Here is a 13,928-nt window from a genome sequence, read left to right as displayed (position 1 = left end):
TTAAATATTTTAAAAATTTAATATAATATAATATTATAAAATATTATAATATATTCTTTCTGTATAAGATATATCACCTCCACATTATTTCATTTCTAAATTTTTTTTTAATTTTATTTTTTGATTTTAATGAAGACCATGCATGAGATTCTTCACTTTGATTTGATTCTTCATCAATACTAGTATTTTCATAAGTTGTAATACCATCATCTATATCACTATCTGTTATCGAAGATGTAATCGATGAAGTATCAGTTGTAATAGAAACTTGCTGACGAATTTTTTGTAATGATTTTTGTAAATCTTGCATTTGGGATAAACGTCGAAATCCTGATCCACTCCAAATTTTTCCTAAATATTTGTTATTATTATTATTTTTTTTATAAAATTAAAAAATATTAATTTACCTAAAAGTCCAAGTCTTGGTCGAGGTGGAGCAAGTTCTAAACCAACCCACCACATTACATCTTTACACATTAATTTTCCTGGTTGAAGTGATACATCACGAGCTACCAGTCTAGTAATTTTTTCTGGGAAAAATAATTGTGGTGGTTCCATAACTATTACTTCTCTATGTACTGTAAAAATATTCAATATACTTATATCTCTTTGTGTCCTAATATCTGGGATATGTTCCTAAAGTGAAAAAAAACATGCTATATGGAATGCAATAAAATAATTTAATACTATTATTACAATTATAAACCTTATATTTTTAAAAGCTTTTAAAATAAAAAGAAGTGATACTAACAAATGCTTACCCTATACCTGCAACCTTCGTGATTTGGTAATACTTCAAATTTATATGCTCTTTGACTACAACAAGGATATCTGCCTAAAGGAAATGGTATAGGTCGCTGTTGTTCATTAATAAAAAATTGTGGAAATTCCGCATGATAGCAGCACCATTCATATTGATGAATTGGAAAATATATATTACATTGTGTACAAAATAAAAAATGACAATCACCCCACAACCTCCAATAAACTTTACGCCAAGAACGTAATTCCGTTCGAAGAGTAATAATATAATCATTTAAAGTCCATGTTAAATCTCTAAATAATATAGATTTTATTATAATTATCTATATAATTATTTTATATAAATCTTTTATAAAGTGTTAACTTTTTACATCAGTATAATAATTATACCTTATATATTAATATAATTATACCTTATGTGTTTACTATGAATATTTCCATAATTATCAATTTTCATTGCACTTGAAATACATGGTACATAATTAGAAACTGATTGAATAATATTTTTCCCACATTTGCTACATTTAAATAATGTTGCTAAAGAACTATAATGTCCTTTTTTGTTATCTGGCATTACTTCAACAAGAGACATAATCAATTTACAAAATAATTTACTTTGAATTTTATCTTTTTTATCTTTCAATGCTTCAACATCTTCATTTGTAAATTGTTCTACTAATCTGAAAAAAATTATCAACTAAAAATGATATATAATTAATCAAAAACAAAATAAAAAAAATAAAATTTATAAACTAAATAAACATCTATTATTTTTCACATATATTTTTTTGAATAATAAATATTTAAAGTATATAAAATATAGAGAAATAAAATAAAGTGAAAAAAAGAAATACCTTATTAAAAGATTATCATCTAAACCAGTTAAAACTGTTGATGTTTTCAATATATCAGACATATTATCATGACAATATTGTAAACAACTTTCTAATAATGGTTCCATTTGTAAAAAAGATGCTGATACCATTATTGGAATAACATTATTAATTTCCAAAACTGGCCATTCTGATTTTTTTATAATATCTTTTTTCACCCATCTCATTAACCAATCAAAAATTGTAACATCACAATGAACCGATATATCTATTTCTTCCAATTTTTGACCTGCTGTCACATCAGCAAAATAACGCATTTTTTGAATAAGAAGTTTTTGAGGGCAACGGAAATTTTTTTTAATATTCTTTTCTTCATCGCAAACATGAATTTCCACTTCATTGCTGTACAAGCGTAGAATAAAAACTGTTATTAATTCTATAAAAAATTATTTTTAATATCAATATTAAATTTAATTCAAGTTAATATTAATTATTAATATACTTACTCAATTGATCTTTTATTCAATTTCTTATCTTTTTCTTTATGTGCAACATTTGTAATCGCTCTTGTTTCAATATTATTACTTAATGAATTACTTTTCTTTACTTCAGTATTTGTAATAGATTTTTTAATAATAGGTTGTGAAATAGTAGGTTTTGGAATCATATATGGCAATACAGAATCTAATAAACCTTCATGTAATACATCACTTAAATTTGTCTTCATTAAGGTAATTAACAAATTTTTAGTTGTATCTACAGATTTTATAATCTTTGCATCTTCTACTTGTAATGAAGCTTCCCCTACTTGATTGCATTTTTCAAAATCAGTTATTAAATTTTGATTATAAACATCTATTGGCTCATTTTTAAACTTTGCATCTGAAGGTACAATGCAATGTACAGAATATTTAATATTGGTATTATTTGTTTCAGATGAAATTTCTTTTGTTGCATTAGAACTTTTATGTTTCTGCATGACATCACTATTAATATATTTTTCATCTGTGCTATTATAATTTTGTATAGTACAATCTAAATCAATTTTTGCTAATTTACTCCAATCAATCTTATTTATTGAAGTCAATATTGTAGTTAAATTTTCACAATTATTATTAACTTGATATGCAAGTTTCATAAATTCAAAAAACATTCCAATTGTCAACTTTGATTGATTACAATCTTCAAGTTTACAGAATATTTCTGTCAAATCTGAAGCACATATTCCTGTTGCACATTTATATTGAAAAAATAATATAATGAATTTATAAATGATAATTTCTTTTAACTTCTTTTAATTGCACATACAATGTATTTGTTTGAAAAAAAAACTTATGTAAATATTATGTGAGAATTATTATGAAAATTAAATATAAAGATAAAATGAAAAGTAATAAATATCAAATATGCCATGACTTGAAGTTGGGCAATATATAAATTAATTTATAAATACCTTTGTTAGTTGTTGAAGCACATATTTCTAATAATTTATGTATATTTTCTTTCAATAATAAATTATTAATTTGATTTATTTCCATTTCTTTTAATAAGTTAAAATACTTATTTTTCAATTATTATAATTAATCATCCTCTTATTGTAAATATTATAAATATAACTATAATTATTTATGTTAATTCAATTGATTTCAAAGTAATTTTTAATTTGATGAGAAAATTCATATTTCTAATTTGAAAATTAGAAACATTTATAATATTAATAATAGTATCTTATATAAATATCTTTATATAAATTCATTTACTTTATAAATTTATAATAAATATTTTTAAAAAATTTGATTATAAAAACTTACACAATATTATATTTTAAATTATATTTTTGTAATACATTTATTATTATGATAAATTATTTTATTTTATATTATAGAATATAAATATATAAATATATAAATATAAATATATATATATGTATATGGAATAATCTATACAATTATTTAAAATTATAATTTAATACAATTACAGCAAAATTTTAAAGAAAAATAAAACTTAAAAAAAATATTAAATTTGTAGAAACATCATATAATTGAGTAGCACTACGCATTACTATATTGAACTATAATTGTTCATTATAATCTTGTTTATATGATTTACCATGACAACAAATATATTGTTAGAAGCAAATATTTTATAAAATTGCGGGAAATTGTAAGAGTAGAAACTAGTAATTTCTAGTAACTTGATTGAAACTATATTAAGTCTCAAGTTAAGTTTGCATATTATTGCATATTTAGATATTCAAAATAGTTGTGATTCATTTTTCCTTTACAAATTATGCTGATAAATTCATTTTTAAAAAATGAACACATATATAATATAAGAAATTTAATTATTAATAAAATTGGATTTTTATAATGCCGCTATTAAAATTTATAATCTTTTATTTTAATTAGATATAGGAACTTTTTCTGTCTTTTAAAAGTGTGGCTACATTTTCTTTAGAAAAGAAAATATATACATATCCTACGTATGTGAATTACAAATGTAATGAATACTGTATGTGGGCGTACGATATGTGTTAGAATCTTATTAATGTATTTTTTTTAGTATTAGTGAAATCGACACTATTTTCGGAAGTTTTCTAATGAAATTTCTGATTTTTATATAATCTATAGTATCATATATTATTATCTAATTTTTCTAATATATGTTTTCATAAAATGGATTATGTGAAACAAATATAAATTAACATAAAAAGCCGAATATGCAATAACTTTTAAATTATATTTTAGAAAAGTGAAAAGAATTATTTGTATAATTATGGGTAAATATAAAATATCTTTTACTGATAAAATATACTATACATTTTTACTGATTATTTTATATTTCAAACCCTTCAGAAGATTCTACAGAAGCACAAAAGTGGCAACAGCATTTATCTTTATTGCGAGAACAGTATGTTAATTTATATAATACTAATATAGAACTTCAACGTGAATATGCTATTGTTACTGCAAATAAACAGGATACTGGATTTATTAGTAGACTTTTGACAACTATTTCATCATTATTCAATCAACATCGTTATAGGTTTATAATTATTTTATATCATAAATCATGATTAAATATGATCATTAAATATATAAATTTGATCATTAATAAATATTTATTTTTTAGTGATATAACTATTAAATTGAGGGATCAGGAAATACCAGCACATAAATTTATATTATCTGCTAGAACAGATTTTTTTAGTGAATCAATATTAACCGAAGTAACTATTTTAGGTAAAACATGAAAAAATATAAATTAAAAAGAAAAATTATGTATAAATATACATATAAATATAATAAAAAATATTTATGTACTTTAGATTGGACTCATTTGGAACCAAATGTTGGATTAATATTGTTAAAATGGATATATACAGGAAAGGTGTTACAAGAAAATTTAACATTAGATTTAATGAAAGCAGCATCTAATTTTCAGTTATTAGATTTAGTTGATCAATGTGAAAGATATTTAATTGGAATTGTAGGACTCAAAGATTGTGTTCAATTATATGCAGCTGCTGAAGAGTTAGGTGCTCAAAGATTAAAAGAGCATTGTAGTTCTTTGATTTCTGCACATTGGGTAAGAAAAGTAGAAATAAATATTAAATTATATAATTTCAATTTTCTTTTAAATGCTAATTACAATATTCATCAAAATTTCATGTTGTTAGGAAGATTTAACAGGAGAAGACTTTAAAGAAATGCCTGGCTCTTTGCTATATAAATTATTACAAACTAAAAGTAAATATCCTTTACATGCTGCTGTTCGAATAATGAGGGAAGATGTCGTTTTTTTATATTTAGTAGAAAATAATTCAGGGGTAAGTTATATATTTTAAATTAAATATGTATATTTATTTATTTGTATATAATAGATTTTATTTATGAATAGGTTATACTAGGTTATAAGATTTTGTAATAATAATTATATTTTATATAGTTTTTTATTCTATTATTTTTTTTTCTATAAGTAGTAAAATAAAAAAAATATTTAAAAATTAATTAATTAAATATTTTTTTATAATAAATATATTTCACAAATATTAGTAATATCAATATCAATATCAATTTAATCTTATTCTAGTTCAATAATGATAGTCAATGCAGAATTATTATATTGTCTATTTATTCAAATGTTTTTATTAATTTACAATTTAATGATTGGTGAGTTTTAATATAGTATTATAGAACAAAAATTTATTTTTATTTGTTTTATAACAATTTTTTTTTAATTTTTTTTTTATACTTTTTTCAAATTATTATACATACATATTTAAAAAAACATATTTTATCACAATAAGTACTTAAAGAAAAATATCATCATAATGTTACAAATAGAAATACTGTTATTAATATAAAAATATTATATATATTGATGGTTTCAATTGATTGTGATGAATTGCATAAATGATGACCACAAAAACAATATTCTGGTGGACCTGCTGGTGCTCCCCTATCTTCACCAATAAAACAACCTTGTTTGTAAGCTGATGTTACAATTTCTTCTTTGTTTTGCCACTTATTATCGCTATAAATTCGTACTGTACGTTTTTGAGGAGCACAGTCCCTTTCTACAGCTGTGACTAGAGATGCTAAAAGAAGATGATAAAAAAAAAAAAACAGACATTAAATATTATATTATTTTTTTCAATTTATATGTAACAAAAATTTACTTTTAAATTTGGAATAAATTGTTCTTTTTCTACAAAGTGTAGATGAAGGACAATGTACTTGAAATCGAGAACTTCCATCAAATTGAGAACATAATAAATCAGTTTTTTCATGTCCAGGTTGTGATGCAAAACATTTGAAGCATGTAATACCTTCTGTAGTTATTGGCATTATTATCATATCTAAAAATATAAAGTAATATTTTATATATATAATATATATATATTAGATATAAAATTTAAATAAATATTCATGAAATAATAGAAACTTTTAATATTAAAATTTTAATTATATTATATAAAATTAAAATATTTTTAAAAATAAACATACATAGAAAAATTATAGCAATTAACAAGATTCTGTTTAATTGTTTGATTGATATTTGGAAGATCATTTCATTTATAATTAAATCACACAATTAGAATAACTGATATTTACATCTATTTTGACATAACTTTCATTTACATTTCTTTATGTTAAAGTTCAATTCATCATCATCATTATGCAAACCTAAAACAATTTTATTTATTAACAATATAATTACTGAGTATATTTGCAATATATATATATATATACTGAATATTAAAAATAAAATGAAATATTTAAAAATAATTCAATATAAATATTTTTAAATGAATTATATTATTGTAATAATTAATATATTTATATGAAAATGTGTAACTATATATTTTCGTATTTTCGTATAAGAAATAATATTTTGTATTTATCTTTAACATTAAAAATTTTTATCTTTAACATTAAAAAATATATAATATATAATATTTGTTGTAAAAATAGTTTCAATAATTTACTTAAAAGTATATAATAATATTCTATACCTTTCTTTTTCAATATCCCTATTAGATAATTATAAAATATTTAAAATTAAATGAGTTATTAGAATAATTTTTATAAAAATAATAGTAAAATAATTATTATTATATAATAATCTTTAATATATAATTAATATATAATATATATATGTTAATATTACACTATATAATATATATTAATATAATATATTGTAACATAGTGTAATATTACTTTAACATAATAAAAAATTTATTATGCATAAATTATAAAAAATATAATATAAATTTTATTTAATATTTATTTAATAATATTGAAAATATCAAATTATAATATTAAAATAATAATAATTCATAAATTTTGCACGTAAATAAATATTAATTAAAAAATATGGGAATAATTTAATAAATTCATACTTAAATATTTAAAAATTAGTATTATGAGGAATTTTGTATTTACGTTTAATTTCATCACATTATATTTAATCAAATATTTTTATACATTCTTAAAAACTTTGCATTAATATTCACTAAACATCACATAGCGATCACAGGACTTCGATTAACTGTTTTTCGTTGTGCTACATTAAAATATATTCCTTTTAGTAGAAACTGACTATGGTTAGCTGACTCTATCACACGCCACATTATGGTTATTCTATTCTTTATAAACCACTCTTCCTGTTGTATCAAAATCTAATCTTCACATTCTTTTTTATTTAATCTCTTACACTGCTTATGTATTTCTTAATACTAACTTGTAGGTAGCATAAACATATAAACATGTATGTATATCCATGCGCAAATGTTCGTTGGGCGTACGCATACAATATACTTTGGCATAAAATCAAAACAGTGGTTCTCAATCAAATTAATATAATAATATAATAATCTATAATAAAAATCTAATAAAAGTTTTAATTTTTAAATGAAATTTAAAATATATGAAATTTTATTATTGTAATATTCATCATATATAGTCATAAATTATATAAATTAAATTATCGAAAGTATCAATATTATATGTATTTCTTTTATATATATTATTATATATTTAAAATATATTTATAATAAATTATTTTATTATTTTCATATTTTTTAGTTAACGAAAGCTGTTAATGCTTTGGATCATAAAGGAGAAACGCCTTTAGAAGTTGCTTTAAAATCTCGTCAACCATCGTTGGCGCGTACTTTGGTTGAACATGGAGCTGATTTAAATACAAAAGATTTGAGAGGTTTTTCTTTACTTCAAGCTGCTATTTTTAAAGGAGATTCTTATGCGGCTGAATTTATAATAGAACAGTTGGAAAATAATAAAAATATAAAAGAGTTATGCGAAGCTATAAAACTTACTGGAAATGTGCGAGATATAAAAAATCCTGAAGAACTCGAAGGATGTACTGCTTTACATTTAATAACAAAGCATAATTCAAAAAATATGTTAACAGTTGCATCTCGATTACTTCAAGCTGGTATCGATCCTAATTTACAAAATCATAGAGGATGGTACATCATTTAAATATTTTTATATATTTTTATAATTGACCCATTCAAAATCAATAACAATTCATTTAAAAAAATAAATAAATAAGGATAGCCGAAAAAAATTAAGATAATAAAAAAAATATATAAAAATTGAAATTATCACTGATTTAAAATAAATAGTTCACCAAAGACAATTATGAAATGTAGTTTTATGTTATTATTTGAAGATTATTTTATAATAAAATATGAAATAGATTAAACATTTGATTAAAATTATATATTTTCTTGTTAATTTTGCTTTTTATTTTTACAGGACTGCTTTACACAATTGTATTCAAGAGAAAAACGAATTACTTTTTGATATATTATTAGAATGTCAAAGTATAGATTTGGATAGAACTACTAATGAAGATGATACTTCATTGTGTATTGCAATGAAAACAACAGATCCATTCAATGAACTTTTTGCTAAGAAACTTTTAAGTAAAGGTGCAACTCCAAATCCTTTATATAAAAATACTGGAGATACTTTACTACATATTTTAATAAGAGAATATAAAGAAGAAGCAGCATTATTTTTAATTGATTACTGTAAAGATAATTTGATGCAAAAAAATAAAGAAGGATATTCAGTTTTACATGAAGCTTGTAAAGTTGGATCAAAAAATTTAACTCGAGCTTTATTAAAAACTGGTTTTCCAGTTGATGAAATTACATTGTCTACTGGTGATGCGCCAATACATATTGCCGTTTTGAATTTATATTTTGATATTGTAATAGAATTATTAGATACACCTAATTCAAATTCCCAATTAAATTTAAAAAATAACGCAAATGAAACACCTTTGAGTTTGGCTATTAAAGCTCCATTTAAAAAAGGCAAAGATATAGTTTTAGCGTTAATAAAAGCTGGAGCGAATATCAATCAATGTAATAAAGAAGGTTTAACATTGTTACATCAAGCAATATTAAAAGAAGATTCGGCAACAGCGATTTTTTTATTGGAAAATGGTGCAGATATGAACATTAGGTAAACAGTATTACAACACTTTAAAGAGTGAATCATATTTATTATATTATATAATTCATTTAATTGAATATTATTTAATATTAGATATTACAAGAAACTTTAATAAAAAATAAAAATTCATAAAAATAATATTATAACTAACGAAAACAAATTATAATAATTTATTCCTCTATTATTATAAGTGAAATAAAATTTAAAATGTTTAAATAATTTAAATGAATACATTATAAATTATGAAAATTTTTGTATAAAAGTTTTATTAATTATAATTCAATAAAAATTTTAATTATTAGGACTGCAAATGGGGAAACTCCACTACAACTTTCTGTACATTGTAGACTTGGTGAAGTTGTAGAATCTCTTTGTAAAAGGGGTGCAGATACTTCTATAGGATGTCCATTATGGGATGCATTAGATTCAGATCAAGAAGATGTAGCATCTATTTTAGTTAAATATGGAGCAGATACTGATTGTTGGAGTTCTGGTCCAGATAATTGCCAACAAACATTATTACACAGAGCAATTGATCATAACAAAGAGGATATTGCACAATTCCTTATAAGGAGGTAAATAGAATATATATATTTTTGTATAATAAAATAAAAAAAATACAATAAATTGTTTTTTTTAAAATGATATATTAATTTTAAAATTCGTAATTTTTATATTTTTTAAAGATATTTTTATATTCATATTTGACATATTTTTAATTATTGTTATTAAATATCATATTATAAATGTAAACTTATATGTATGTAGCGGTTGTGATTTAAACGCACCTAGAAGACCTGGCCCAGATGGTACTGGAGGTGATGAAGCAAGAGATGAATGTACTCCTTTACATTTATGTTGTCAATGGGGTTTAGAACAAGTGATACAAACACTTATTGAACATGATGCTGATGTAAATGCTCGAGATGTTGAGGGAAAAACTCCAATACATGTAGCCATACAAAATCAACATTCGCAAATTATTTCTTTATTACTTTATCATCCTAATATAGATTTAAATATAAGAGATAAAAAAGGTTTAACACCATTTGCAACAGCTTTAACATTTCGGAACAACAAAGCAGCTCAAGCAATATTGGAACGGCTTCCCAAAGCTGCTGAACAATGTGATAATAAAGGCAGAAATTTCTTACATACTGCTATTCAAAAAAATGATATGGAAAGCATATTATTCTTGATGTCTATACAAGTAATCGTTTTTATAATTATGTAACAATGCATTTAAATTTATATTTATCAAAATTTGAATAAATATTTGATAAACTAATCATCAAAAAATACATGCATAATAAAATGATTTTCATTTTGTAGGTAGATGTAAATTCCAGAGTTCATGATGTTACACAAACTCCACCTTTACATCTTGCTGCAGTTTCTGGAAATGAAATGTTAGTACGAAGTTTAATATTGGCTGGTGCACGTGTTAATGATACAGATGCAAATAGAAATACTGCATTGCATACTGCTGCAAAAGCAGGTCATGCATCAATTATATCTGCTTTATTACAGGTGATAAAATAATTTATATATATAATTTATATATATATTTAATCTAAAAAATGTTTAAAAAATTTTGTTAAATATGTTTAAAAATTTGTTTAAATATATAATATTTAAACTAATTTAATTTAAAATTATAATTATTTTCTTTTTTTATTTTAGAACAATATTAATTTTGATGCTATAAATGCAGATGGTGATAATGCATTGCATGTAGCTGTAAGAGAAGGTCATGTATCAGTAGTAAGAACACTTTTGACTGAATGTACATTAGATGCAGAGGCTGTAAATCTTAAAGGAAGAAATCCCTTACATGAATTAGCTAGATGTGGAAAAGATAATGCTGCAACTATATGTGAACTTTTTTTAGAATGTATGTCACAATATCCAGTAAATAATGCAGGTAAACACATAAACTGTTTTATTTCAAAATATTAGAATTATGTTAGAATATTTATTTAGAGAAAAATAATTTTTTCTTTTATTTACTTAAAATAGAAAAAACATTATTTTCCGAGTAATTTGATAATAATTTGAGTTACTGATCGTTTTTTAATACAAAAAATCCTAAATATTATTTAAAGTAATATTTTATTATAAACTGAAATTAAAAAAAATATTTTGTTCAAGATTTAGATGGCAATACTCCATTACTAATAGCTTATATGAAAGGAAATGGTCAACTTTGTCGTACTTTGGTAAAGGCTGGTGCATGTTTAGGTTCTATGAATAAAGAAGGTATTACAATTTTCAATTATCAAGTAGCAACGAAACAATTATTATACAGATTATTAGATTCCTTGACACAAGAAGCACCATGGGCTGATAAAGATCTTTGTTTAGAATGTGGAACAAAATTTTCTCTCACAATGCGAAAACATCACTGGTATGAAAATTATGAAATATTTATATAAATTTATTTAATATTTATATAAAATTAATTATTTGTATAACTTCTAGCCGTCATTGTGGTCGAATTTTGTGCAATAAATGTTCTGATCAAGATGTTCCAATCGTAAAATTTGGATTAAATAAACCTGTTCGTGTTTGTGCAGTATGTTTTGATGTATTGCAATTAGGTGCTGAATGAAAAAAAAGCCTAAATAAATTACATATTCATATTGTAAATAAAATAATCATTCCATATGCATTTGTCATAAAAAATATACCAAAAATTTGTATTATTTTGAGCAAACCATTATATATATTTTGCTGTATTATATGATTATTCTTGTTGAAAGTTTGTTAAAAAAATTTATAGGTATTAAATTTTAAATGAAAAAGTATTGATAAAAATTACTATTTATTGATATATTATCATTTATTCCTAACATTACATATTATCTACAATGTATTGAATTAATTTGTAACATGTTTTATAATAAAAATCACATTTTTAATAAAATCATAACCTTATTTAAGCTTAGTGAAAAGTGTTTTTGCTACACAATGATCTATACATTCTACATAATCAATTAATTCTTCCATACAAGTTTCTTCAGTTTCTTTTCTTGAATTAACACGGTCGTTACAAGTGTTTAATTTATCTTGCATGGCACTACATTTAGGTAGTTTTGAACATTTTTCCTAAGAAATAAATAACAATATATTCTGATATCTTTAAGAAATGATTTTTAAAAGATTAATATTTATATTCATAATTTAAATAATATATTATATACATCAATGTATGATTATATATTAAAGTATTATTAATAAATTTAATTTATAAAAAATTGATATATAGAATATTATTTTAATTAATTAAAAAAATGTAAATGGCAACAAATTATTTAATTTTTATATTATTTAGATACATTTATTGAAAATATAAATGAATATATATATATATATCAAAATAAAATTTACATTTTTAATTTTTATAAAAATTAATTATAAATTAATAATATTAATATAATTTCATATAAAATTTCAAATAATTATATTTTATATTAAGAATAAATTAATTATAAATGTATATACGTTTATAGTGAAAAAAAAAAATAATAATTTCAATAATAAATATTAATTATGAATGTAAAACATTGAAAAATAAAATTTTGAATTATTATAATATGAGTATTATATAACAATTTTTGCTTACACGAAGTAGTTTTTGAGGATCAACTATTTCTTCATCTTCAGCCTTTACAGTTGGAATATAACGTTTAAAAATATTTTGTAAGAAAGACATATTTTTATTTAATTTTACACAGATATTATAAATTAATTTTGAACATGCACTAAATTTCCGGCTTGTAATACGACTGTTAATTGGTAGAAAATCTTAACCTGGGTTGCTTGTCTTACAAATGAACTATATTTGATGGCAATTGTGTTAGAAAATTTACTCAAAACTTAAGTACGATTTCTATAAATATTGTGATATATGATAATAGAAAAATGTTTAAGAAATTGTATTTTATAACAAAATAAAAAAAAATTATTATATTTAATGAAAACAGATTATAATAATGTATAAGTCATCATTATCATTTTTTAAATTGTGTAATAAATTAAGAAATATAATCATATTAAATTTAATATATATAAATAAATAAATTATAAATTAAAAAGTAAAAGTATTGATAATTTTGATAATTAATATGGATTTTATTACAATTTAAAAAGTTTTCATGAATTTAATTGTAAAGATACCCGAATAAAATTTCAAAACAATTAATCATAATTTAAGCTATATTTTATGTAAATAAAATTATTATTAAGATAACAATTAATAAACTAGATTACTAAAAAAAATCATTATTTTGTCATTATTTTATCTAAATTTTATTTATAAATTATGAAATATATTATT

The 13,928-nt window shown here is 21.4% G+C and overlaps 4 protein-coding genes across 7 annotated transcripts in view; 1 reads left to right on the top strand and 3 right to left on the bottom strand.

Annotated features, from left to right (window-relative positions):
- LOC102674435 (uncharacterized protein KIAA1841) overlaps positions 1 to 3,166 on the bottom strand; it is a 3,963-nt gene extending 797 nt beyond the window's left edge. Inside the window, exons 1-7 of the mRNA XM_006613339.2 lie at positions 3,049 to 3,166; positions 2,102 to 2,822; positions 1,617 to 1,997; positions 1,176 to 1,442; positions 762 to 1,056; positions 408 to 636; positions 77 to 351 (exon numbers count right to left, since the gene is read on the bottom strand). Of these exons, the coding sequence (XP_006613402.2) occupies positions 77 to 351; positions 408 to 636; positions 762 to 1,056; positions 1,176 to 1,442; positions 1,617 to 1,997; positions 2,102 to 2,822; positions 3,049 to 3,133 (2,253 nt within the window). The 5' untranslated portion in view covers positions 3,134 to 3,166. The remainder of the gene's footprint in view (positions 1 to 76; positions 352 to 407; positions 637 to 761; positions 1,057 to 1,175; positions 1,443 to 1,616; positions 1,998 to 2,101; positions 2,823 to 3,048) is intronic.
- A 903-nt stretch (positions 3,167 to 4,069) lies between these two features.
- On the top strand, positions 4,070 to 12,393 carry LOC102674069 (rabankyrin-5). 3 transcript variants are annotated; one of them, XM_031509341.1, is made up of 13 exons: positions 4,070 to 4,374; positions 4,454 to 4,640; positions 4,728 to 4,837; positions 4,924 to 5,183; positions 5,275 to 5,424; positions 8,186 to 8,589; positions 8,882 to 9,598; positions 9,892 to 10,164; positions 10,358 to 10,799; positions 10,922 to 11,119; positions 11,273 to 11,513; positions 11,741 to 11,996; positions 12,071 to 12,393. In XM_031509341.1, the coding sequence occupies exons 1-13, from the start codon at positions 4,371 to 4,373 to the stop codon at positions 12,198 to 12,200; spliced, it is 3,372 nt and encodes a 1,123-aa protein (XP_031365201.1). In that variant the 5' UTR covers positions 4,070 to 4,370; the 3' UTR covers positions 12,201 to 12,393. The 3 variants fall into 3 exon arrangements, with proteins under 3 accessions (XP_031365201.1, XP_006613399.1, XP_006613400.1); XM_006613336.2 differs by having other exon boundaries at positions 4,077 to 4,374; positions 4,451 to 4,640; XM_006613337.2 differs by lacking the exons at positions 4,070 to 4,374; positions 4,454 to 4,640 and having other exon boundaries at positions 4,722 to 4,837; positions 5,279 to 5,424.
- LOC102673851 lies at positions 5,708 to 7,909 on the bottom strand. 2 transcript variants are annotated; one of them, XM_031509343.1, is made up of 4 exons: positions 7,544 to 7,909; positions 6,605 to 6,784; positions 6,277 to 6,456; positions 5,708 to 6,195 (listed from the first exon to the last, which is right to left on the bottom strand). In XM_031509343.1, the coding sequence occupies exons 2-4, from the start codon at positions 6,666 to 6,668 to the stop codon at positions 5,924 to 5,926; spliced, it is 516 nt and encodes a 171-aa protein (XP_031365203.1). In that variant the 5' UTR covers positions 6,669 to 6,784; positions 7,544 to 7,909; the 3' UTR covers positions 5,708 to 5,923. The 2 variants fall into 2 exon arrangements, with proteins under 2 accessions (XP_031365203.1, XP_006613397.1); XM_006613334.2 differs by having other exon boundaries at positions 6,601 to 6,784; positions 7,544 to 7,907.
- A 1-nt stretch (position 12,394) lies between the features above and the next one.
- On the bottom strand, positions 12,395 to 13,513 carry LOC102674296 (cytochrome b-c1 complex subunit 6, mitochondrial). Its single transcript, XM_006613338.1, has 2 exons — positions 13,215 to 13,513; positions 12,395 to 12,697 (listed from the first exon to the last, which is right to left on the bottom strand). The coding sequence occupies exons 1-2, from the start codon at positions 13,302 to 13,304 to the stop codon at positions 12,524 to 12,526; spliced, it is 264 nt and encodes an 87-aa protein (XP_006613401.1). The 5' UTR covers positions 13,305 to 13,513; the 3' UTR covers positions 12,395 to 12,523.
- Positions 13,514 to 13,928: the final 415 nt, after the last annotated feature.

The sequence above is a fragment of the Apis dorsata genome, unplaced genomic scaffold, assembly GCF_000469605.1.
Source record: "Apis dorsata unplaced genomic scaffold, Apis dorsata 1.3 scaffold_142, whole genome shotgun sequence".
NCBI lineage: Eukaryota > Metazoa > Arthropoda > Insecta > Hymenoptera > Apidae > Apis > Apis dorsata.
The sequence above is the reverse complement of the archived record's forward strand: the minus strand, read 5'-3'. Positions and strand labels throughout refer to the sequence as shown.